The sequence below is a fragment of the Pongo pygmaeus genome, chromosome 7 (genome assembly GCF_028885625.2).
Source record: "Pongo pygmaeus isolate AG05252 chromosome 7, NHGRI_mPonPyg2-v2.0_pri, whole genome shotgun sequence".
NCBI classification, from domain to species: domain Eukaryota; kingdom Metazoa; phylum Chordata; class Mammalia; order Primates; family Hominidae; genus Pongo; species Pongo pygmaeus.
The window spans coordinates 73,604,603-73,629,462 of NC_072380.2; the positions used below are offsets into that span (position 1 = coordinate 73,604,603).

The 24,860-nt window shown below is 38.1% G+C and overlaps 1 protein-coding gene across 24 annotated transcripts in view; it reads right to left on the minus strand.

Annotated features, from left to right (window-relative positions):
- ASPH (aspartate beta-hydroxylase) overlaps positions 1-24,860 on the minus strand; it is a 228,308-nt gene that overhangs the window by 131,874 nt on the left and 71,574 nt on the right. For 10 of the 24 annotated variants that reach the window (XM_054497391.2, XM_054497388.2, XM_063668805.1 and 7 more), the window contains 9 exons: positions 22,970-23,044; positions 18,635-18,763; positions 16,471-16,503; positions 15,804-15,860; positions 15,245-15,292; positions 14,748-14,780; positions 10,202-10,243; positions 9,827-9,883; positions 5,528-5,572 (listed from right to left, as the gene is read on the minus strand). In XM_054497391.2, the coding sequence (XP_054353366.1) occupies positions 5,528-5,572; positions 9,827-9,883; positions 10,202-10,243; positions 14,748-14,780; positions 15,245-15,292; positions 15,804-15,860; positions 16,471-16,503; positions 18,635-18,763; positions 22,970-23,044 (519 nt within the window). The remainder of the gene's footprint in view (positions 1-5,527; positions 5,573-9,826; positions 9,884-10,201; positions 10,244-14,747; positions 14,781-15,244; positions 15,293-15,803; positions 15,861-16,470; positions 16,504-18,634; positions 18,764-22,969; positions 23,045-24,860) is intronic. The other 14 variants (XM_054497392.2, XM_063668806.1, XM_063668804.1 and 11 more) reach the window with 3 other exon arrangements.

Here is a 24,860-nt window from a genome sequence, read left to right on the forward strand (position 1 = left end):
CTTCTTGTCATTTTTAGGCAAAGATCCAAACTTTTTTTTTTGAGACAGGGTCTCACTCTGTCACCCAGGCTAGAGTGCAGTGGTGCAATCATAGCCTACTGCAGCTTTGACCTCCTGGACTCAAGGAATCCTTCTACCTCAGCCTTCTGAGTAGCCTGGGACTACAGGCACGTGACACCAAGCCTGGCTATTTTTTTTTTTTTTTAAGAGATGGGGTCTCACTATGTTGCCCAGGCTGGTCTCATACTCCTGAGCTCAAGCAGTCCTCCCACCTTGGCACCCCAAAGTGCTGACATTACAGGCGTGAACCACTGTGCCCAGCAGATCAACACTTTTAAACATAGTATATAAGATCCTCTGAGAAGAGACACTTGCCTACATTTCCCCTGTCCTCTTTCACCCCTGTCTGGCATGCTGTCATGGCCTTTGTGCTTTGTAAGCTCTAGCTTCCTCTGCTCTCCTCCTGCCAGCTCCTGGAGCTTTTATCAACACCTCAAAACAGCTAAAACTAGCACAAGGACATCTGGGAGGCTAACCTCATTCTCTGTCCCACCCCTCTGAAGCTGGATGAGTTATCTCTCCTTCTGTGTGTTGCTGTGCACAGCTCTGAGAAATTAACTGTACTTATTTTACTCCACCATGTACCCACAGGACTGTGAACCAAGTCAGCACAACATTGTCAATCATGTATCTTCACTGGCCAGCACAGAGCCTATACCACAGCAGTTGCTCAATATATATTTTTTGAATAGATGATCAATAACAACAATATATATATAAAGCACTTATGGAATATTAGCTACTAAGAATATAAAGTCAATTTCCACCCCTGCCCCAGACCTCTGGTGTTGCTAGCCTAAAACTGGTTATAGGCCTTATTGATCAATGTTAAAAAATGCTGGGTAATGGGGAGGCCTGAGTGAAAGTTCTGGATGGACGCAATGGAGTGAAACCATTACCAATGCTAGAATACTCAGCAGTGGGATAAGCTGCAAGTGGTATCTCCATTTTCAAAGAGAGGAGCAGCAGAATTACCCAGAAACCATGATGCTCACATACCTACATTCTGAAGAACATGATTACACAAAACATAAATTAACTTTTAAAATTCTTTTCTGGCAGGGTATAACAGAAAAATGGTTAATAGACTCAGTCATATGACCTAAAGTATTGTTTGAGAGGAAATTTTACTCCAATGAGCTTTCACAAGTAATTCCTTCATAAGTCATTTCATTTGTGTTGTGTATATTTATGCTGTCACATTGCTACAAATATGCTGTATGATTTCAAGTAAAAATATGAGTTTAAGGAGAAAGGTGAAAACCTGCTAATGGATGAGAAATTCCAAAATCAATCTTAAAAATCTAATATCCAAAGTGACTGGCCTGTAATATCAGAAAAATCAAATCTTAAGCTTAAGCTTCCACATGCTCGCCAAGAATCCACCTGCACAGCACTTATAAATTTATAAATATGCAAGAAAGAAGGCAGAATGCAAACTACTAGACAACTTACTTTTCTACTATACATCATAACTCAACCTTCGACATTCCTGAGGCCTATGTGATGAACTAATGCAGATTAAGAGAAAGATGCTGAAGAATATATAACACATCTGATTTTACCAAACCAAAACAGCTCTCAAATCTCTCAGCTGTCAGGTCTTCATTTATTTAAAATCCTTTGAAAAACGGCAGCTGACAGTGTGACTCTGGAGCCAGAATGCAAGGATCAATCCGATTTCTACCACTTGTCAGTTCTGTGACCTGGGGAAGGTTATTTGGCCTTGCTGTGCCTCAGTGTTCTCACCTGTAAAATGGAGATAATGGCATATCTACCTCTTGGGGTCTTAGAACTATTTAAGGTCAATCCACAGAACGTGCTTAGAAGAGCGCCTACATAATGCTTAATAAACATGAAAATTCAGTGTTCCCTACTTTAGATGGAGGCAATGGTGATAATGCCCCTTGGGATTAGCACATTGATAGCTACATTATTATGAACTTTGATAAGCTATATTAAGACTGTATAACTTAGTATTAGGATAATGAGGGAAGGCAAATCAATCATCAATTAGGTTCCAAGAGAAAAGAAAAAGTGAACTAATATCCAGCACTTTGCAGAAGTCCTCAATTTGAGTCTTCCACTGAATAAAAGAATTTTAAAGACTGAAAAATGGCAAGAAGGTAGGCCCTATAATTAGTGTTCCTGCAATCAGATGCAAAATTAGACTATGCAAAAATACCACAAATATAGATTTATGAAGATTGCACAAGCGAATAATAAAAAAATTGTAATATGCGGTAGGACTAAGAGTAAGACTTAAGACTTATAGAAAATAAGAAAACCAAGTGCAATGGTTAAAAATACAGTCACGTGTCACGTAGCAATGTTTTGGATAATCAAATATATGATGGTGGTCCCATTTGATAATGAAAATTCCTATTGTCTAGATGCATCTCAGCTTTCATAACGTCCCAGCACAACACATTACTCATGTGTGTGGTGATGCTGGTGTAAACAAATCTACTGCACTGCCAGCACAGCACATACAATTATGCACAATACATAATATATGACAATGATAATAAAGGACTGTTAATGGTTTTACTCTCCTATACTTTTATGGTTCTTTTAGACTATATTCTTACTTGTTAAAAAAAGTTAACTGTAAAACAGCCTCAGGCAGGTCCTTCAGGAGGTATCCAGAAGAAGTCATTGTTAATCATAGGAGATGACAACTCTATGCCTGTTATTACACATGAAGACCTTTCAGTGGGACAAGATGTGGCGGTGGAAGACAGTGATATGGATAATCCTGCAGGCCTAAGCTAATATGTCTGTCTGTGTCTTAGGTTTTTACAAAAAAAGTTTAAAAAGTTAAAAAAATTGAAAATAAAAATGCTTATAAAATAAGGATATAAAAATATTTTTGTATGGCTATATGATATGTTTGTGTTTTAAACTAATTTTTATTACAAAATCATCAAAAAGTTTTTAAAAATTAGGTTTACAAATTTTAAAAAATTACAGTAAACCAAGGTTAATTATTAAATAAAAAATTTAATAAATTTAGTGTAGCCCAAGTGTACAGTGTTTATAAAATCTACAGTAGGGTGCAGTAACGTCCTAGGCTTTCACATTCACTCACCACTCACTTGCTGATTCACTCAGAGCAAATTCCAGTCCTGTAAGCTCTACTCATGAAGCACCCTATACAGGTATATCTTTTTATTTAATTTTCTATACCATATTTTTACCATACTTTGTCTATGTTTAGGTATGTTTTCATACACAAATATTTACCATTGCATTATAACTGCCTATGGTATTCAGTACAGTAACATGCTGTACAGGTTTGTAGTCTAGAGGCAATATGCTGTACCATATAGCCTAGATGTGTAGTAGGCTACTCTATGATGTTCACACATGGACAAAGTCACCTAACTACACATTCTCAGTCTGTAGCCCTGTCATTAAGTGACACATGACTGTATTGCTGACTCTCAGCCTTACATCCTCTTCTGGCAGGGTCAAACTACAACAATGCAGTGGATCATTCAAATTTTTATGATACCAAGTTACAGGTTACAACTTCTCCATGAGGTCTTTCAGAATGTAGCTTCTCTTGATCTTGTTTGGAGGTTCCAGCAGGGGAGCTACTCATATACCCTTGACTGAAGACCGGTCCTCCTGTATCGGGGACAGTCGTCCTCTTCAACTGAGCATGCAGCTTTGGGAGGGATGCACATGGAGTGGAGAGGGAGGAAGGGGACACCTGCCTGGCCAGCCAGATCAGTTGAATCAACCCTGGTGATCAATGGGGTGACAGATGTCACAGCCAGATGGCCCTCACATCCATCACAGAGGTAGATCTTGATCTACCTCTGAGATCAGGCTAATTGATTACTAAACAATAGTCATAGCCACCACTTACTGGGAGCTTATTATAGGTCAGGAGCTATGCATATTAATCAGATCTTCATTTGTATGTGCTTTGGTTCTTAAAAATCTAAAAAAGCACCTTATTCCATCACCTCAGACACTTGGTGTTTCATATTTACATTCCAAATAAACTATTGGGTTCAGTTATAAAATGTTAAAAGTATAGAAATTTTTGGTCTGAAAAATATTATCTTTCATATCTTCACAAAAATTAGATCAGTATTTTAAAATATGAACTATAATTAGAAATATATTAATGTTGTACAAACATTATTTTTAGGAATATAAAATTTTCTGTTAAGGCATGGAATAGTCATCAAAATGCTAATTCTGTAACTGGTCCTGCCTCTTTGATAGAAACAGGGTACTCTGTGAAGCAGTATTCAAAAATGAAAAGGAAACCAGCAGAAGGACATAAATATCAGCTGCCCTTGCCCTCTCCAAGTATTTTAAACACAAATACACACTGCCTAGCAGTCATCAAGTAAAAGGCCAATTTCTCCATGGACTGCTTTTCTCATTCATATAATAATACCAACAATTCCATTATCTTAATCAAATATTTGTTTCTGCAGATAATTATTATTAATGTACATGGCAGGACAACTATCAAAACCTAAGGCATCCCATATATAACTAAATATATTCTTTGATTATTTTATCCTTTTTTATTATTAAAGAAAGAAAATTGAAATTTAGTATTTAATAAATTTTGGCAGGCACAATTATTTCTACCAAAATCAGTAATAGGAATGCACATTACTGCTACAAAATTCATGTTAAAATGTAGAAAATATAAGTAAAGGTTGAACAAATAAATATGACACAAAAATAAAATGCAAAAATGAGAAGAAATACACTTGGGAAAGAGGTAGGATTTTCCAAATCCTCTTTGATAGAACATTCTTTCCCACTATGAGAATAAGAGGTTTATAAACTCACTTCTGGTTGCAGGTATAGTTTATGTCATCCTAAAACGCATTTGAAAGCATAGGCTTTGGTGGAAATGCTGTTACCACTCTTTATATTAACTGGTGACAAGAGGGCTCAGGTGGAGGAAAGTAGGAAAAAACAGGGAAAAGTATGTAATGCAGTGAACTCAAAGGAAACACCCTGGGGCACCGACAAGCACTGGGCAGCCTGGACTGTCACAAAGGACTAAAGATGCTCTCAGGAGAGATGGGGAATGGGGAGGAAGAGGAGTAATGTCACAATTTACACACTATTCAACTTTCATCCCAAGGCAATTCTGATTCCACATCCTCCATCAAACAGCCTGTCAATCAAAGAGGAAAACAAAAAAACTCTAACTTCCACTACTACCACCATCTATAATGGCAAAATCATATGATCATTAATGCTCCTCAAATTCTAGCTCAGCAGATATGTACTGCACTGAATCTGATGTGTATTTTCCATTACTTTGGTTGAACTGATCAAAACAGAAAAATTTTAAATTAAGGTACAGTTAATCTATCTCAAAATTTTTATCCTTCGTAGATTCATTATAAAGCTATTGGTAATATTAACAGGATTTATAAGAATAACAAAAGAGGAAAATACGACATACAAAATGTCATACCTGGTGGTACTTCCTGTTGTTCTTCCACAGGAAAAATGCTTACTTCTAAAATAAATAATAAAGTTATAATCTGTTACATATTGCTGATCAGTGTTTAAAATATGCACTGCCAGATTTAAGTAATGATGATACTTTTCATAGATTTTTTAAAAAATTCAATTGAAATTATAATAAAAACATTAGGCTTTTATACCCTCACAACAAAGAATGATCAGCTACAACTTAGCAAAATGTTTTCATTTTGAAATATTTCGAAATGTTTTCAAGTTTCAAGTTGCACCTGTTCAGCACAGCAGGTTTTACAGTACCTGCCTAACCTCAAACTTCACTGCCCAGCAAAGGAGCTATGGACTAAAACTTATGCTTTCACCACAATTTTGCATCAGATTTGATAAGAGAGCTGTGGAAAGACACTTAAAGTATCTTGTTTCTTCTTTAACATCAAACACTATCCTTTATGAAGTTGTTTTAGAAAACTAATATTCCAGGTAATATATTCTAAGACTAGTCAAAGATGTGGATGTGAATGTTTAATATCCTGTCTTTTTCCTTGGTTGCTTCAACCCAGTTACAATTAAAGAGATGGTAGATGTCCCCATCCAGTGATTTAAAGACATAGTGATCTGATTTGCTCCATGAAATTACATCACATATTAATATCTTCAAACCTAGCAACCCATTTAACGTTACCTTAACTTAGAGGTAAGATTATATCAACATTCCTTTTGGTCCTTAAGAATTGTTAACAATCTTTGGCCAAAGGAAAGTTTTTTTTAACAGCATTTTCGAAAACACAAAACATTTATGGAGCTATTTTAATAATTTTTCTTCTTGCATTAATTTGCTTCTAATTATAAAAATGACACATGCTCAAAACAGAATATTTGGAAATATTTCACATAAAAGTAATTGAAAACAGCAACAAAAATCATACCCATTCCCACTAACCACTGTTAGTATCTGGCAATATTTTCTTCTTATAACAGCAGTACAGTGACTATTGAATAGCTATGTTGTGACTGGCTTTTAATAGGTTTGCCTGTTTATTTTGTTCTTAATTATTTGGAGACAAATTAACACTTTATCAACTTTGCCAATATTTTTCTCAGAATTTCTTTTACTTTTGTTATTCTACGCTGAAAATATTATACATCATAAAGTATTAGTTGCTGCTTTTGTTATTTCCATCACTGATGTTATACTAAGAAAGTCTTATTATTATTGCAAGTTAAATTTTCATCTAAATTTATCACAAAAGATATACATTCAACAAACATATGAAATTTCTTCTGGCATATGATGTAATAACATGATTTCTAAAAAGTAAACAGTGAATTAATTCTACCAGCACAATCTGGGTAACCTATTTTATAGCCTACTTTTCCTTACTCCAGGTCTTTTTGAACCCACTTCATTCTGTATGGCTTTCTCTTCCCCTAATTTACTCAAACGGATTTTGGTAAGATCACTCACAATCTCTATGTGGCCAAATGCAACTGATACTTCTCAGTCCTGAAATTCCTGGGCCACTCAACAACAACATGAAACATATTCCCATTTTCCCTTCTCTACTTCTCTTCTCCACTGGCTTTCCTCCTCACACAATGGCTGTTCACCTTCCACCCAACCTCACAATATTAGATTCTTAGAGCTCAGTCCTGGGCATGCCTCTCTATCGCCTCTCCATTTGCTTCCAAAATGATCACATCCGCTTCCATGGATTTAATACCATCTCCACAACAATGGCTCCCAAATGTTTATATTCATCTTAAAACTCACCCAACTGGCTCAGGCTGGCATATCCAACCCCCAACTTGACACTTTCACTTGGATATATCACATAACTCCCAGAGTTAAAATGTCTGATCTGGGGCCTTTGATTTTCTCCCCTAAACCAGTTTCTTCTATAAGGTTGGTGCAAAAGTAATTGTGGGTTTTGCTATTACTTTTGCACCAACGTAATACATTCTATTAATAGTTTTCTTCTCTATAAATGGCCCCATCATCTAACAGTTACTGAAACCAAATAAAAGACCCCCTTTATTCCTCATCTTTGCTTCACAACCATCAGGAAGGTCAATTAATTTTAATTCTAAAATATATCTCGAGTTCAATACCTTCCCTCCATTCCCACTGCCATTATCTTATTTTAGGCTACCACAATCACTTCCTTGGATTAGTACACAGTATTTTCCTAACAGGGTGTTTTGCTCTGCTTCCATTCTTGCTCCATTCAATCTAGTGAAAGCAATTTACTTTCACATCTAAAACAAAAATCAGATTATGCTATATCTTGTTTAAGAATTTTCATAATTCACACTGTGCCTAGAATATAATCCAAAAAGCCTTAGTAGGCCTTGCAAGGCCCTGACTGATCTGTACCTATCTCTTTATTGCTTAAGCCAGTTTGAGTTTCGTTTTCTATTATCTGCAACTGAAAGTTAACTTTACTGACACAGATGGAGAGTAACAGAAGGGTTTAAACACAGGGCTGATATAATGAGAGCTATACTTTTGGACAGATCATCCTAACAGTATGTGAAAGATGGGTTTGAAGGGGACAAGAACAGAATCAAGACGTCTAGCTAGCAGACTACTGCTATTATCTAGGAAGATGAGAAAGGGCTGAGCCAGACAAGGGGCTGTACAAGAGCTATGGAGAAAAAAATGGATTTGAGAAATGTTTAGGGAGTCTATTAACAGGTCTTGGGATTAGCTATAGAGACAGAGGGAGAGGACTCAAAAACAAGTTCCATGTATCTGGTCTGGGAATCCAAGTATATATTGATACAACCGGCCAAGAGAAGAGGAGGCAGGGAAAACGAGGTTGGTTGCTGTGAGAGAGAAGCTCCCCTCACTGTCCACGCAGGCACTACAGGAGCCCAGCACAGAAGCTGCAGGATGGGTGGCAGGTGCACAGCCGGGTGCCTCACTGCCCAGGACAGGAAACTCCCTCAGCCTCTGCTATGTCCTCTATCAACATATCAAAATACTGAAAAGTCTTAGGAAAAAACTATTTCTAAACCAAGAAAGGTAGGGTCAAATTGCATAGTTCTTTTCTATAAACCATATGTGGGGTAGGTTGGAGAAAGTTCTGCCCAGAGATTATGGGTTTCCATCTTCTGATTCTCACCAAATAAACATATAGACTCAGTAATATTCTTCAGAACATTAACATCCCTCATAGAGAACTGTGTAACACAAGGTGGGAAAAAATCTCAACTCAATCCAGCCTTGCCACACAGAGATGGATCCTGCCTTTACACAAGGGCCCACAGTGCCTGTACAGGGGTCTCTCGCAGCAGCTAAGTGGACATAGAGAGCAATTTTAGCCTCCCCTATTCCCTTATACCTATTTCCCCCCATTTCAGTCAACTGCACTATTCCATTTTCTGTTCTGCCTAACCAAGCTCAAAAGCAGTAACATTTAATCTGAAAGGTGCCAATTAGCTGCTCCTAAATAAATTTTAAGAGTAATTGTAAGAGCAAAATTCTCCCTGTTACATGCTCCCCCTGGCAACTTATGGTTGTTAAAGCAGACACCCCTACTCCCTCACACCTTCATACCCCCACGCAGAGTCACCCACAGGTCCCAGTCCTGGGTCGAATAACCCCTTGGTCACTTACAGCTATGAAACCTAGGGCTAGCCAGTCACCTGACCTCACTCCAGTTTCAGGTCTTCATTTGCAAAATAAGTACAAAGATCTCCGCGCTCCCTGTTTCTCAGTATCTATTACGAGAAGAAACTGAAATAATATATGTGAAATAACTGTAAACTGCTAAGAACTATATTTAAATCTAAGTTCTATTGAAGTGCCACTGTTTAATACATGCAATTATTTTTGTTTTTCAGAAACCATCCCTTCAGTTCTCCACCACCAAAAAAAAAAAAAAAAAAATCTGTTTTGTTTTCCCAGGTGAGTCATGACATAAAGACCCATCTTTTAACCCGTCTCTGCCCATAGCTATGCCCTTCTCACCAGATCACACCTCAGGGGTGGTAACCTGCTGCTACTCAGGGTAGCCCTCCACACCCTTATCAATTGTTTGCTGTTACAGTAGCCTGTTTTTATCACTATCATTGTACTTCTCATAATCCTTAATTCCTTTATTTATTATCTGTTTGGCCACTGGAATGCCAGCCCCAATGAAAAGAGGACTCTGTGTTTTCTTCCCTCTTGTACTCCTAGCTCCTAAGCACTGTATAGACAGCAAGTAGGAAATGTTCGATAAATAATTGAATAAACAAACATAATTCTCATATGGAAGGTAAACCCACTTCCATAAATTTAACTTACCTTCTACAATTACCTGTGAATCTTCTACAGGATTATCCTCAGGGGGAGCAGTTACTTCTAAAATAAATAATAAAATCAGAATCCATTACATGTTGCTGACCAGTGACACATCTTACATTCACTCGCCTTCACTCAGATTCCTAAATTAACCCGTGTCCACTCAGATTGCTAAATTTGACTCTTTTTAAACTGGGTCTTCTGGAGAGTATTTATACTAGAATATTAACTTTAATTTTGATACTCAATTATTTTCTTACTGACTTGAAAATGTCTTGCATTTTTTCTACACTGATTCTTTGTTCCACAAGTAAGAGTTTTAACAAAATACAGGGAAAGCTGACTTGCAGAAAATATCTGCTTACAGAAAAAACTTACCTGTGATTTCTATCCCTTCATTTTCTGGAGGTTCATATACTGCTAAAAAAAAAAAAAAAAAAAAAAAAAAAAAAGGGAAAAAAGAAGAGAAACAAAATCCCGTAACTTTCATTGTAACACAAAAACTGACAACATGCTTCAAGGGCAAGAGACAATGCCTTATGCATCTTTGAACCTGCAAGTTTCAGTCACTGGGAAACAGCTGACTAGAGAGTAGGGTGGAGAAGAGTTTGGTCTAGGGTAAAACAGGCCTGGATTCTAATTCCAGGGCAGCCACTTACTACCTTTTTAAAATTTTCTTCATGTCTGTGGTGGAGGTTTCGAATTAGCCGAAGCTGTACCCTGGGAATCAACTGGATCCTGGTGTTCATGGGCAGATTCCCTGCTTTGTTTAGGAAACAATTCTCAGACCTCTAACCTGGGGCCAAACGCCTCTGCTGCCAGCCCCTGAGAATGAAGGGTTCCCCACCCTAATTAGGGCGTGCTGCCCTTGCCTCCCTCATTTGCTGGCATAAGGCTCAGTGCTTCTTCTCTGCTCTGCTGCAAGGAAGTCTCCTCTCCACACAGGCCTCTCCAGGGCCCAGTGGCTCATAGCTTCCTCAGTCAACCTGATCTTCCAAAATACCTCCAATTTTCTGGCACACTACAAGCAAACATCCTTCTTTTTCCCAGCATGGTTGTAAGTTTATTCTTTCTTATTTATTTAATAAAGAAAAATTATTGAGCACCTACTATCTTTCAGACATTCTCAGTGTTGGGGTACAGCAGGGAACAATGTTTAATGGGTCGTTTTGTCCTTTTGGGGCATTTGAAAGATGAAGGAGCAGTGAATGTGTGCTCACTCTGTCGCCCTGAGCAGTGTCAGCATTTAAACATGCTCAAGCTTCTAAGGACTTAAAAAAGCAATAACACTCTTTCTTAAGCTTGCTTCTCGTCACCCTCTCTTTCTTCCATTGAACAATCTAATTTCTTCAGAGTCATTTACATCTCATGGCTCATCTCCTCCTCTCCCCTCAACTCACTCCCACCTGTCTTCAGACCCTGACTCCATCCCTGAAAAGGCTCCTGCTGAGACCCCCTCCAGTGCCTCATTTGATCTGATGGACACTCTCCAGCCCTCGTTATATTTTTAGCGACACCATTCTTCTCCAAACACTGTTGCCCCTGGACTTCAGGGTGACCATACTCTCCCCTTTGGTCTTTCGTTTCTCCCGCTCAATCTTCTTTTTCACTTCATCTTTCTTAGCCGTCCTTAAATGCTGGCTTTCTTCAAAGTCCAGCCATAGAACCACCTCATATCTCCCTCAATCTGCTCTCCTTAAGGGATCTCAGAGCTTGGTCCTAATGACCACGTAACTACTCTGATGGTTCCCACCCTCACAATCACGAAGTAGACTTCTCTTCTGAGAGTCAAACACCACCAAATGGCTCATTTGATCTCTCCTCTTGGATGCCTCAAAGAAATCTCACTATCACCACGTAAAGAACTGGACTCACGAGCCCCTGCCCCGTCCTTGTCTCCAGTATCTCCCACGTTAGGAAAAGAGCACCCCCTGTCACCAGGCTGCAGAAGTAGAAGAGTGTATGTGGCTCTTGGCACCTTGTTGTCTCCCCCCAGCTACACCCATGCATCAAGACCTGCCGATTTTACCTTCTAAGCATTTCTCAACTTTGCCCACATCCCTCCTCCATCATTGCCACCACCCTGGTTTAAATTATCATCTCTGTCCTATCCGTCCACTGAAACAGTTCCAGCTAAAGCCACCCGTTGAGGCCACTGCAGCGCCAGATCAGGGCAGGTTTTCAGCACTCATCTCACATGGTTCTCGGTAGCACAGGGCACCACTGAACATCCCTTTCTTGAAACTCACCTCCTTTGGTTCCTTCAGACAGAGAGATATGTGATGCAGCGAAAGACCCAATTTGGATGATTACAGCTAACTTAACTGTTCTCCCTGTACTGACTTGTCTCTCCAGTCTGTTTGTTGCATGCCAGACCGATCAATCTTTTCAAAATGCAGATCTGACTTGGCAGTGCTCAAAGGTGAAGATGAACGTCCTTGACCTTGCTCACAGGCATCCTCTGAACCCAGCCCATTTCACCACCTCAGCCTTACTCTTGCAAGTTCACGTCAGAGACCTCATACGACTCTCCAGTCACCTTTCCACTTGCCTTGTCAATTGTTCTCACCTTCAGCTCAAACTTCAGGAAGGCCCTGCCTCATCCACAAACTAGGTAAGGTCTCTTTATTTTATATTCTTGTTACCACTGTACCTGTTCTTCCTAGCACTTATCACAACTGGAAATGAAAACTACACTGAAATTGTTGTTTAATTTCTACTCCCCTACTAAAATATAAGATCCATGAGAACAGGAACCATGTGTGTTCTTCACTAGAACTGCTCCAGTGTCCTATGTTTCGAACAGAAGACACTAAACAGTGTATGAATAAATAAGTCAATTACATGGTAAGGCCATACTGTCACTTCCCAGGTTTGTCCAGTGTAGGCATGATGATTTCTAGGTTATCTTTGATGTAGAAGCTGGTTCCTGCTATAGTTCTATCAAAGTGTATGTTCTAGGGTTTGGGAGTTTCATACAGAATATATTCTGTTCTCCCATTGAATGTGGCTGTTTTCACCCTACTTACAGCTTCACTTACATGTCAGTTACTCTGATTCCTGAATTTTCACAAAGGTATTGTTTTAGCATATAGTGAATAATACTCTGTTCAATTAGATCTATTTGTTTGAAACAGTTTATGTTCTATATAGCAAAGAAATCCAAAGTAGCTTACCAAATCAATCCCTTAGGTTATATTTACTGCCTTTTGCTAACATTTTAAATTACATTTATTATGATACTCTGCCCCATGAAAATATATAACATTCTTTTTGCATGGTATCTAATTTTATACTTCTTATGAGTTTGAACTTAAATTCCTCAGATTTAGTCTTCAAATTGCACTCCAAACATGTTCTTTATATTTTTAAAAACATTATAATGATCAGTGGAAATGAGGATGAATATCTCAAATCCCATCATTACATGCAACTTGTATTTATAAATTCCTATTTTCTCCTTCAAATTCAAGATTAGAAAGAAAATCTAAGTGCAATCTCAAGACCAAATTATTCCCCAACCTTCCCTCGGCCCCAAATTTTCCCGTGAACACATCAGGTCCAAATTCTTTAACTTTTCATAGAAATTATCAGTACCTTAAAGACAAAACCTAGGATTTTCCCATGATGTCATTCATATCCCATTAGAAATAGCCACTATAGATGATGAACTTGGTAGGGTCTCAAATCTTAAATCATCATATAAATATGACTCATATTTATAAACACTCCTAATTTTCAAATGTGATTCACTATCTATCATGACACTGTAAACTCCTTGAAAGCAGGGACCCTACGTTACTCATATTTGAATTCCAAGCCCTAAAACCATCTAGAACATAGAAAGTCCTCCATATCCACCAACTCAATTACAATGTATTTCTTCATCTTTCTTGCATTACACATAAAGTTATACCCAACTGACTTCTCTCTTTCTACATAATCATCTTTGAGGATAATGGAATAAAAAGGATATACTATTGGTTCTATTACTTCTTAGTCATACATTCTTGGGCAGCTTATTTATAATGTCAGAACCTTATTTCTCTCCTCTGGGAAGCAGAGAAAATAAAATCTACTTCATGGAGTTCAACACAATAGTCCATGCAATGCTTGGACACAAGAGGAGGGAGGTATAGGCCTAAACTGAATCAGATGCTGCTGATGCTGCAAATTGGCCAGAACTGTTTTCTCCATACTGCCTTTAAGCCTGGAATGCAGTGCTTCTTAACCTTCCCCAAGGTGACAAATCAGTCATCTTTGATAGTGGGATTAATCTGTAGAAGCAGCTAGAGCAATTTAACTCTGGCTAAAGTAGTTGTTCATGCATATTTTAGTCAAAAGAGAGACAACTATAAAGTACTGAGATTGGTTTTCTTGAATGACTGTAACTGCCTCCTAAGGCAACTTGTAAAGAGTTTAAGAAATTATTTAGGCAATGGCAGAAGCAGTGGAATGGGTAAACAGTCTCCCCAAGTGAATTCTTTGAACACTGCCATTCATCTGGATGTTTTAAGTTGCAATGTTTATAATTTAAAGCATAATGTTCCACATCTTATAGTCAAACTATAGGTATATTTTAAAACAAGTAGGTGGCTTAAGGTTAGAAAGCATTTGCAGCAGGCCAGGTGCAGTGGCTCATGCCTGTAATCCTAGCACTTTGGGAGGCCAAGGCGGGAGGATCACCTGAGGTCAGGAGTTCGAGATAAGCCCTAAAATACTAAAAATACAAAATTAGCTGGGCATGGTGGCACATGCCTGTAATCCCAGCTACTCAGGAGGCTGAGGCAGGAGAATCGCTTGAACCCAGGAGGCAGAGGTTGTAGTGGGCCAAGATTGTGCCACTGCACTGCAGTCTGGGCAACAAGAGCGAAACTCCATCTCAAAAAAAAAAAAAGAAAAAAAAAAGAAAGCATTTGCAAACCTTGTTCCTCATAGACTTGGTATGTTACGTCATCTGAAAAAAAAAAGAGAATAAAAGCAAAATAAGTATTAACTGACTCATTCTACACAATTGTTCAGTTAAAACAAAAAACTACTTAATCGTAAACACAGAACTCTACTCCTTCAAATATTAATGTCTGCACAGTCAATAATAAATGTCTCTGCCCAAAAGCAATTAAAAGGCAGGTAAATTATTTTCATTAAAATTTCTCAAATTAGCAGAGAGGAATTTGATACACAAAAACAGCATTAAAATTTGACATCCTGTTTTGTTACGGAATGGCTAGTTGATGAGGTGAAATATGAAAGCCTGATATTCTTATAACAGTCTAACTTTGTTATAAAACAAAATGTCATGCATTAGATGTCGAAATTACTTCTTTGATGCTTTAAAAGAAAAATCACCATGTAAACACAGCATGTGATTGAAAAATCTACAGTAATATTTTAAATCTAATGAAAATGCTCATCTAATACCTGTATCACGGTGCAATCTTTGATCTTCTACTACTGGTTCACTGGAATCTAAAAAACAAAAACATACCTTTGCCAAACAGGAAAAAACCAAACACATTGCCAGACAGCATTCTAGGAGATTCATAAATTAATTATCTTCACAACTTTGCCAGATAGATGTTTTCATTATCATTTAATAAAATTTAAGCTGAATAACTTTCCACAGTTTGACGCCTAAGTCACAAAGATAGGAAAGAGTAGAACTGGGATTTGTACCCAGCCTGACTTTATAGTACATCATACTGCCCCTTCAATTTTCAAATATTCTTTCCAGCACCCTACCTACAAAGACCAAAGTCTCAACGGTGGTTTGAAAAATATGTCTCCTTTTTCACTCATCCCTCCATGTAGTATGAAACTATATTCAGACATTTCTATAAATATCTGACCAATCAAAAGTGATTATAAATACCATACAGGGATCTCTGTGTTGAATCACAATTGTTAACCCTGGAATAAAATGGCCTTGGCCACTGCCTCAATCAGAAAACACATATCAATAATTTTAACATTTACAAACCTGGATTTTCCTGCTCAGACATCATCTCTTCCATATCCTGATTATAGTCTTGTGAAACTATAAATTAGGGAATAATTAAGAAATTATAACTACGTCTCAAATAAGGAATACATGTAATATTCGAAACCAGAAAGACACTATTTCTAGTTGTGGATAGAAATGCAAAATTAAGTCATAATGATATTCAAACATGTTCACTCCTGAAACAAATAGGTATTAAGTGTGTTAAATGCCAAATGCAAAGATGAGTAAGGGGGGCCTGTCATCAATTGGTTTACACTCAAACCGCAAAACAGTAAAGTGCTGACAGATGATGCACCCACCTCCTGTGGCCATGCCCTTTAAGGGCGCTGGCATGTGACAAAACATGATTTAGACCTTTCGTTGACTTTGTAATTGAAAGGTACAAAACATGCAATTTGATTGTATCTTTTGAACTAGTAATCCTACTGAGAATTTATCCTCAGGAAATAGGCATCAAAACACAAAAAAGTACATTCACAAAGAAATACCATAAATTATAAGACATAATAAAATTATTAATTGCATATCTTGCGTATATTAATTTAAATATATCATTAATAATAGATATTATGTACTTTACGATGCCCTTTTAAATGAAGACTTGCTCTAATTAAGAAAGAACAGAATTAAATTAAAATCTCACCTGTCTCTTCCACATGGTAACTATGCTCAGTTTCTAAAAAAAAAAATATTAGATTGATATTTACTGCTTTTACAAAATGGTATGTATATATCCTGTATATGTACTCTGAATCTATGCTTATCATTAATTTTATTTAAAAAATTTAAAAATGGGACTATCAATTAAAAGTCTGCTTAACACTTTTATATTTCACTAGAACTACACTGTGGGATGTCTCACACATTTTCCTTCTCAATCCACTCATCCCCACAAGGCTGACAACCACCACCCCCTGGACTAAAGAGAGAGGACAACTTAGAGTGACACAGCGACACAGGCCAGACAAGGAAAGCTGTTCATTTCTAATCCACTTCACATCCAACTAGAATGTGCTATTTCCTGGACCTGTCCTACCATTTTCTAGAGCGAAAGTACAGCAACTATGGATAAGAACAGAGAAAAACAGTGGAAGAGGCTTTATACCCTTAGGGAGCTGAAGGGTAAATGTGTTGAACACTTAACCCATACACCCCAGATAGCAGAAGAGCTGCCATCGTATGACCGTCACCACACTTATGACCTTGTTAATTTTATTTAATGCATATATAAAGAATAAATATTTTTTATTTTCTGAACACTTTTAACAACCAACTTTTAAGTTCAAACTGCATCTATGTCCTAATTAAAGATTAGATCAGAAAGTAAGGTTTCTGCAATTTGTGAACTTCTTAGAAGTGTTTCTTCCTACTCCCAATCTGTGACTCCTAACTTTAAGAATATCAAATTCCTCATGCTTCTGTTTATTTGAGCATCTTAACTGAAATTTATTGTATAAACAGCACGTAGATAGAAAAGTTCTGAGCAACTGTCAATCTTACTGAGCCACTTAGGCCAAAGACTGGAGAGAAGAAGCAACAGGAAATGTGGAAATCATTTTATCAGTATCCCTACTCAGAAATTGGAAACATTGTCCCAAAGAAATCATGACATAAATGATTACTAAAGGCATAAAGTTCTGAAGCTAGTCTATAAGTGCCTATTTTCAATGTGTAATCCAGCAAAAATCAATCATATAGATGTTTAAAAGGATTGTGTGCCTGTATTTTTCACAGAAAATTATGCATTATATACAATTCTTTTGAAAACCAAACCATCCCATATTTTTATGGGAAAGTGCATTTCCTGTTCTAAACAATAGACACGGATATAAATTTTTGGAAATACATGTACTCATAAAGTAGGAGCTACCTGCTTCTAAAGTAATTTTCCAAAATATTTAGTATTGTGCAAAATAGATAAACTACTTTTCATTTTTATGCTTTTAAAAAGTGTTTGCTAACTGGACACACAATGGCTCATGCCTGCAATCCCAACACTTTGGAAAGCTGAGGCAGGAGAACTGCTTGAGGCCAGGAGTTTGAGACCAGCTTGGGCAACATAAGGAGACCTTGCCACTATAAAAAATTTAAAAATTGGCAGGGCATGGTAGCATATGCCTGTGGTTCCAGCTACTCGAGAGGCTGAGGTGAGAGGATTGCTTGAGCCTGGGAGGTCAAGGCTGGAGTGAGCTGTGTTCCAGCCGCTGCACTTACCAGCCATGTTGGGTAGGATTTTATAAATAAGTTGCATAAAAACACAGCCACACTGACCCACTCAGGAACTATCGAAGGCTGCTTTTATGCTGTGATGGCAGAGTTGAGTAGCTGAACAGAGTCTGTACGATCCGGAAAACCTGAAATATTTACTCTCTGGCTATTTACAAAAATAGTTTGCCAATGCCTGGCACAGAAGCTAAGAATTGTGTTTTGCTCACTGTAATTACAGAGTTCATGTGAGAACATGAGCCTGTGATAGATTATCAAGTCCAATATTTCATCAGTTGTTTGAATTTTATTTAACAAATAGCACCCTAAGCAGAAGAATATAGTAAAACTAGTTTCCTGAAGTAGATGACTTACTATTTATAAGAAATTTGTATATTCTGAGTTTCCCTGAAAAGTGCTTTGAACCAAAATCAAGATATCTATTTTAAGAAAAAATTTGCTTTAATTGAAGCTTTAAGCTTCAACTTTTAAAAATCTAAGCAAAAGTTAAATATCAGTTTTAAAGGGGTTTAAGAAAAACTTCAGTAATTATAAGTCATTGATTATATTTTATCCTGAAACTTGAAAAAAAAGTGTTCTACCTTCATGAGATACTTCAGGTTCCAGGGTCTCAAATCTATCATCTACATCAGTCGCCAGAAGAAACTCGTCATCCTCTTGTTGTGGTTCTCCTGTGGGTCCATCTTCTTGTTGCAAGTCTTCTCCTTCAACTATGACAATGAACAAAGTGACACTGGCAACATACAACTGAGACTTGAAAGCCCCGGTGAAGGGCCGCCACACACCTGCTCCTGCTGTTGGGGCTTCCCTTGCCCCTCCTTTCGGCCGCTGAAGACAGCATTGTCCACTCCACAGCTATTTTCTTCCTCTGGCTAATCTGCCTAAGTATATGTGGTGGGGGATAGGTTTCCTCTCATTAGGATGTTATACATCAGGACAGGAAGCTTATATATTTTATTCATTATATATTCCCAGTCACCTAGGGCCATGTCTAGCTATAGGAAGCACTCAATAAATATTTGATGAATGAATAAATGAATTCATAATTATTACTAATATATTTGCCTCTTCAATTATCCTCAGGTCAGAGAAATGGCTACTCTATGGCCTTTTCCTGGGAATTGACATAGAATTCCAGGTAACAACTTTAAATGACTATTCAAATATTCTACAGCAAAGAGTAACTAGCCACCTATCTAAATTATATGCTAGGGCCGGGCACGGCAGCTCACGCCTGTAATCCCAGCACTTTGGGAGGCTGAGGCAGGCAGATCACTTGAGGTCAGGAGTTCAAGACCAGCCTGGCCAACATGGTAAAACCCCACCTCTACTAAAAATACAAAAATTAGTCAGGCATGGTGGCACGTGCCTGTAGTCCCAGCTACTTGGGAGGCTGAGGCATGAGAATTGCTTGAACCTGGGAGGCAGAAGTTGCAGTTAGCCAAGATGGTGCCACTGCACTCCAGCCTGGGTGACACAGTGAGACTCTGTCTCAAAATAAGTAAATAAATAAATAAAATAAAATAAAAAATAAATAAAAATAAAATATACGCTAGGTCACAGGTTTACCCGAATCATACTATGCATTCAAATGTTCCTATTAGGCTTTAAGTTATGCAAAGATGCCCACTTTCTCTTCTGTGATTAACTTCTATGATATATTGAACTGCTCTGCTTCTTTCGTGTAGAGGTTGGACATGTTATATTATTCCACTGCAACATGGTTAAGACTGGGTATTGCATCCCAATGTAACTTGACCTGGCTTCCAGCAGAGTATCTCCTGTGTATAATACTCTAAAGAAAGTGAATGGGCAGGACTTGGCTTTGCAGTGCAGCTCAGGGATTAGGAGGAGTATGGGGTCTGGAATGCATGGCTGTAGATTCAGGCTCTTCCATACCAGCTGCGTGACTGTGGGCAAATTACTTAACTATCCTGTGCCACAGACTTCCCTCCCATAAAATGGGAATAATATCTATTTGTAACATTGTTGTGAAGATTAAAACACTTAGAAAAATGCCTGGCCCTAAGTATTTAGGTGTCATTATCATCATTATTATAGTAATAACAACATTGTCATTTGTACTGCTACTGAATCCCCCTACCCCGCAACCCCAGCCCAGACTGCAAGAAGCCTTCCTTTCTTACTCTTCCTTTAGTGTGGCAAGGCGATACTCTCGGGTGTTAGTGAATCAGGCAGGCCTATTTATGTTGATGCTATTTGTTTTCTATCTTCTCCTCATAGCTTGCAATACTGTTTTTCCTCATTTCAGATTTTTGCTATTCAGCAAATCACCAATTTGAATTTCTGTTACAAATTTTACTTCTCTTTTTATTTTTATCATATTTCTCTTTCCTTATTCTGCTTTCATTCTATCCAGTGAAATCTGATGATTTTTACACTAGCAGGATTTAGCTTTCATATGCAGTTGTTCAGTGGAAGTATTCCTGTTTTCTGTAGCGAAATCAGTCTAACATTGAACACTATCTTTTGAGTCTCCACTGCTCAGTGACAGCCTATCATGAAAAATTTCCTAAGGGGTCACAAGACTCTAGGCATGGCCAAGCCCTCTGCAGCTGTTATATCCTCCCTGTGAGGTAGGTACTGATATCCTACTTTGAAGGACGAAGAACTTGAAAAACTGTGCTAAAGCCATATGACTAATCAATGGCAGATGCAGGACCTGAATCCAGTTGTGAATGCACCATGATGGGGACAGGGAGGTTATGTTCAGTCTGAAAGACATGATTGGGCAGGGGTGGGAAACACATCTCAGCAAAAGATATAACGGGTGCAGGGGTGCCAAAGCAGTGATAGGCTTGGCAATTACAAGGAAAAGAGAGGTCAGCTCGGCTAGAGAAAAGTCACTGAAGGGGAAAAAGAGGCTAGGATCAAACAAGGCAAAACTGGCTGGGCCACATTAAGCACAGGTTATAGAGGAGCAAGTATGGAAACAGGGAGACCCAGCTGGATGCTACTGTGCTACTGCAGTCATGGCAAGAAGCCACGGTCACACCGAGGCCCTAGAGAGCCAAAATCAGTGCTGGGGCAATGCTGACAGGATTTGCTGATGGATTAGATGTGAGGGGAGAAGAAAACTCAAAGAAAACTCTCGAGTTTTCAAGTTAAGCAACTAAGAGGGTAGGAGGACCATTAACTAAAATATAAAAGACTAGCATAAGCAATCTGGGGAGAACTGGGGTGAGGAGGAGCTATGGGGTGTGGGAAGAATCATGAGTTCTTTAAGTCTGAAACACCCGTAAGACATCCAAATGGAGATGCCAAGTATGCAGTTAGGTAAACCTGGAGTTTAGATGAGCAATCAGGGCTGCAGCTATATATTTAAAAGTCATCAACATACAAAGAATATTTATAGCCATGGGCCATAAATGTGATTTTCTAAATGTGATTAAAGAAAAGAACAAGTCCAAGAAGGAGGCTGTGGCCAGGACACAGTGCTAGACTTGACTACTTCCCTCTTTTGGCTGCCTGCCCACCCCCCACCACCTAAACATCTTAGGGGTCTTTCTATTTCTCTCTATTCCCTCCTTTGGCTGAGGCAAGTTTGCTACCATCCTGAATCACTGTTACCTGCACAACCTCCATCTCGTCTCCCAGCTGCACTCTTGCATCCCCCCCATGCATTTTTCCTGCTACAGACAGACGGCACAACACTCCTAAATACCTTCCCCAATGGCTTCAGTTACTCTTAGAATCAAGTAAAAAATACCCTTTTTTTCATGACTCTCCACCTACATATTCCACATGCCAGCCATTCTGAACTACTTTCAGGTCCTTTCCTGTCTCTGGGATATGCCTTCTGCTTAAAACACTCACCACCAGCACTGGCCTGATGAAGGTCTACACCAGCCTCTTCTGACCCCCCTTCTGAGTAAGACCTAAAGAGCATCCCGTGTTTTATTACCATGACAGCACTTACCCCATTATATTTAAGTCACTTATTTATTTAGACTGGATTTTCCTTCTGTTAAGTTAAAGTTGGGGTGCGGTGGGGAAGGAAGGCTTGAGGAAGGGGAAGCCTGCACTTGCTCATATAGGCCCATGAGTGGCTTTCCGGGCTGCAAAGAAGCTAGAAATAAAGGCGTACAGGCTCCTACACCCCTAGCATCCACTGGCAAAAAACAGTTTAAACTATAGGGCATTGTTTGTTTTTAAGAAACATAATTTTATTTTCCTTTAGGCCACCCTTGGATCACACCAAATCATCAGGAGAATCAGGATTCCAGAGCATCCTGCCCACTCCACAATCCCTTCATGAGATACGTTTTGGGACACGATCTCTGTTTTTATCAAGGGATGCTTCAAGAAGCAGCCTTATAAAACCTTAAAATGTTAGTTCCTGGCTTATTACTTAGTATCCTCTACACAGAGCTCCCCATGAAAAATTTTTAAATTTAAGTACTGGGAAAATGTTTTACATTCTCACGTTTTTTTTTCCCGTCTGCTTAGTGCAACCTATGTAACTAAAAGTGTCTTCGTTTTTGTTGTGGTGACCAGCCAACCATGAAGCAAAATCGAGGTGGAGGACACCTGGATGAGCCCGACCGTGGGCCTGTGTCCCACTTTCCTCCTCTCCGCCTTTCTGTTCCTGATGGATCACTGTTTTCAATCTGTTCATTCTCATTTATTCCCACCAGTTCTCTCTTAGATGTATGCAGTGAGTTCCTCCACAGTGAAGTAGAATAAAGTAAGTTTAGTGCTATTTCAAAAACAACACCTGCTATCTAACTTTGAATTCAAAAACAACACCTGCTATCTAACTTTGAATTCAAAAAGTTTTTAAAAAACACAAACACTCAATTAACCTTTAAATTTTAAAACAAATGTCCAAGTCATTTTACATAACTAAGCATTATTTTAGTAACCCAAAACAAAGAGCAGATTTTAGTTCATACCATGTTCTGCGTGTACCATTTCATGGAGAAGGGACTGAATTTGTTCTTTTGCTTCATCTTCGATATTCTGGGGTTCTAAAATAATTGCAAAACATAGCTAAGTAGAAAAGCTCAAACATTAACATGGAACTCTAACACTCAAATACGACATTGGTGCATACACATTAAAATGAACATATTTGACTAAGCAACTATGCGTTCCTTCTCTGTCAGCTTACATTTTTTTGTTCTGTGTTGGCAAACATGGTAGATATGTAAAATTTGTTTTATTCTGTCAACAGACTTAAGCATTAAAAGACTTTCAATAAGATTTTTAAAGAAAGAAAACTCAGGCTCAGATTTGTATTTAAAAAAAGAGCCTTATTAAAAGCAAAATGACTTGTTTCTAATTAATAAAATTCACAATAATGATAAAATAAAGTGGGAAGAACAAAGCTTTCATAAAGGGAAATAGTTGGAAATAAAGACAGAAATGTGGAAGACAAGGTCAATACAGATTGAAGTATCTGGTCAACCATTACCTATCTTCCCTGAGAGGAGAAAGGGCACTCTTGTGGGTGGGAGGACTGAGTACTCAGAGGTAGCCGACTGCTCTCACTCAGATTTGTCAAGAAGTGTCAGTAGAAAACCTTACATTGTAACTGACAATCCTTTCAGCTTTGGAGAACCACATCTGACACTGAGATCCATAAATTCAAATAAATTGAATTACAAAAGTGAACATAAATGATGACATTCCAAAAACACTGTGGTGCTTATCAGATTATCAGATTTAACTGCAACATCACACAATAAACAAGAATCTATAACTATATTGATACTGTTATAAGTTCTCTAATAAATATAATCTATGTTCAGTGAATAAAAGTAGCACTACACTTGGTATCATAAATGCTGTCATGTGAGATAATGCCAGTGACATCAGTTGTGTCAAAGAGCTAATCTTCCATGACAAAAAATAGAATAAGTTAATTTAGACTTCAGGAAGGAAAAGAGTTTAAATGTAATATCTACTATGCTAATCACACTACAAAATCATTTCCAAAGCATAAAAATGCCTATTTTTAATAAATGTTTATATTTCACAAGCCATTTATATATGTAGTCTTGTGCTATTATAGAGTCTGCCAATCGCCATCCTCTCTCACAAAGCCTAAGATAGCTTCCTAACTGGATTCCCAGGTTCATAACTGCTGAAATCACCATCCAAAGAGAATATAATTTGAGTTACTAGAAGTGGAAGGTGGTGCACTCTGCTCACTCTTTAATGGCTATCTTTGCCCAAACTGGTGAAAGTCTCAGTTTCTAGGAGCAGAATATAATACCTCCACAACTAAGTCCTCACACACCTCTCCAGAATCATCTGCTACCAGCACTGGCTTTGAACTTAAGTGAGGACTCCATGCCATTTCAACTTTCCATAATTTTGCAAATACTCCTTCTCTCCTCTGGAGGGGATTGGAAGATGCAGAAGCCAGAGTGTAGTGGGTTAAAAAAATGAATGAAAAATAAGGTAAAAAAGTAATTGTGGATTCTTCTTTCAAAATCGTGGCTATTGTAGAGGGGAGAGGGATTGGGTGGCAGAAAAAAGAAATGTGGGGGTCAAGAGGGGTTTTATTTTAGTACAAAGTAAAATTTGAGGTGCTAAATCCAAACACACATTAAATTATAAAACTTTTTAAAAGTTACTGTCTGTTCTGGAGCTATGGTATGATCATAGCAATTCTACAGGAATGAGAGAGAATACATTGTCCTAGGATTAAAAATTCAACAAATAATAAAACTCAGAGCAACATATTGGCCTTAAAGGAAAAAAAATCAAATATTATTCCTCAGCACACACTGAAAAAATCAGCCAAAGTACCATTTGGATTCAGTACTTAAGTTTTCA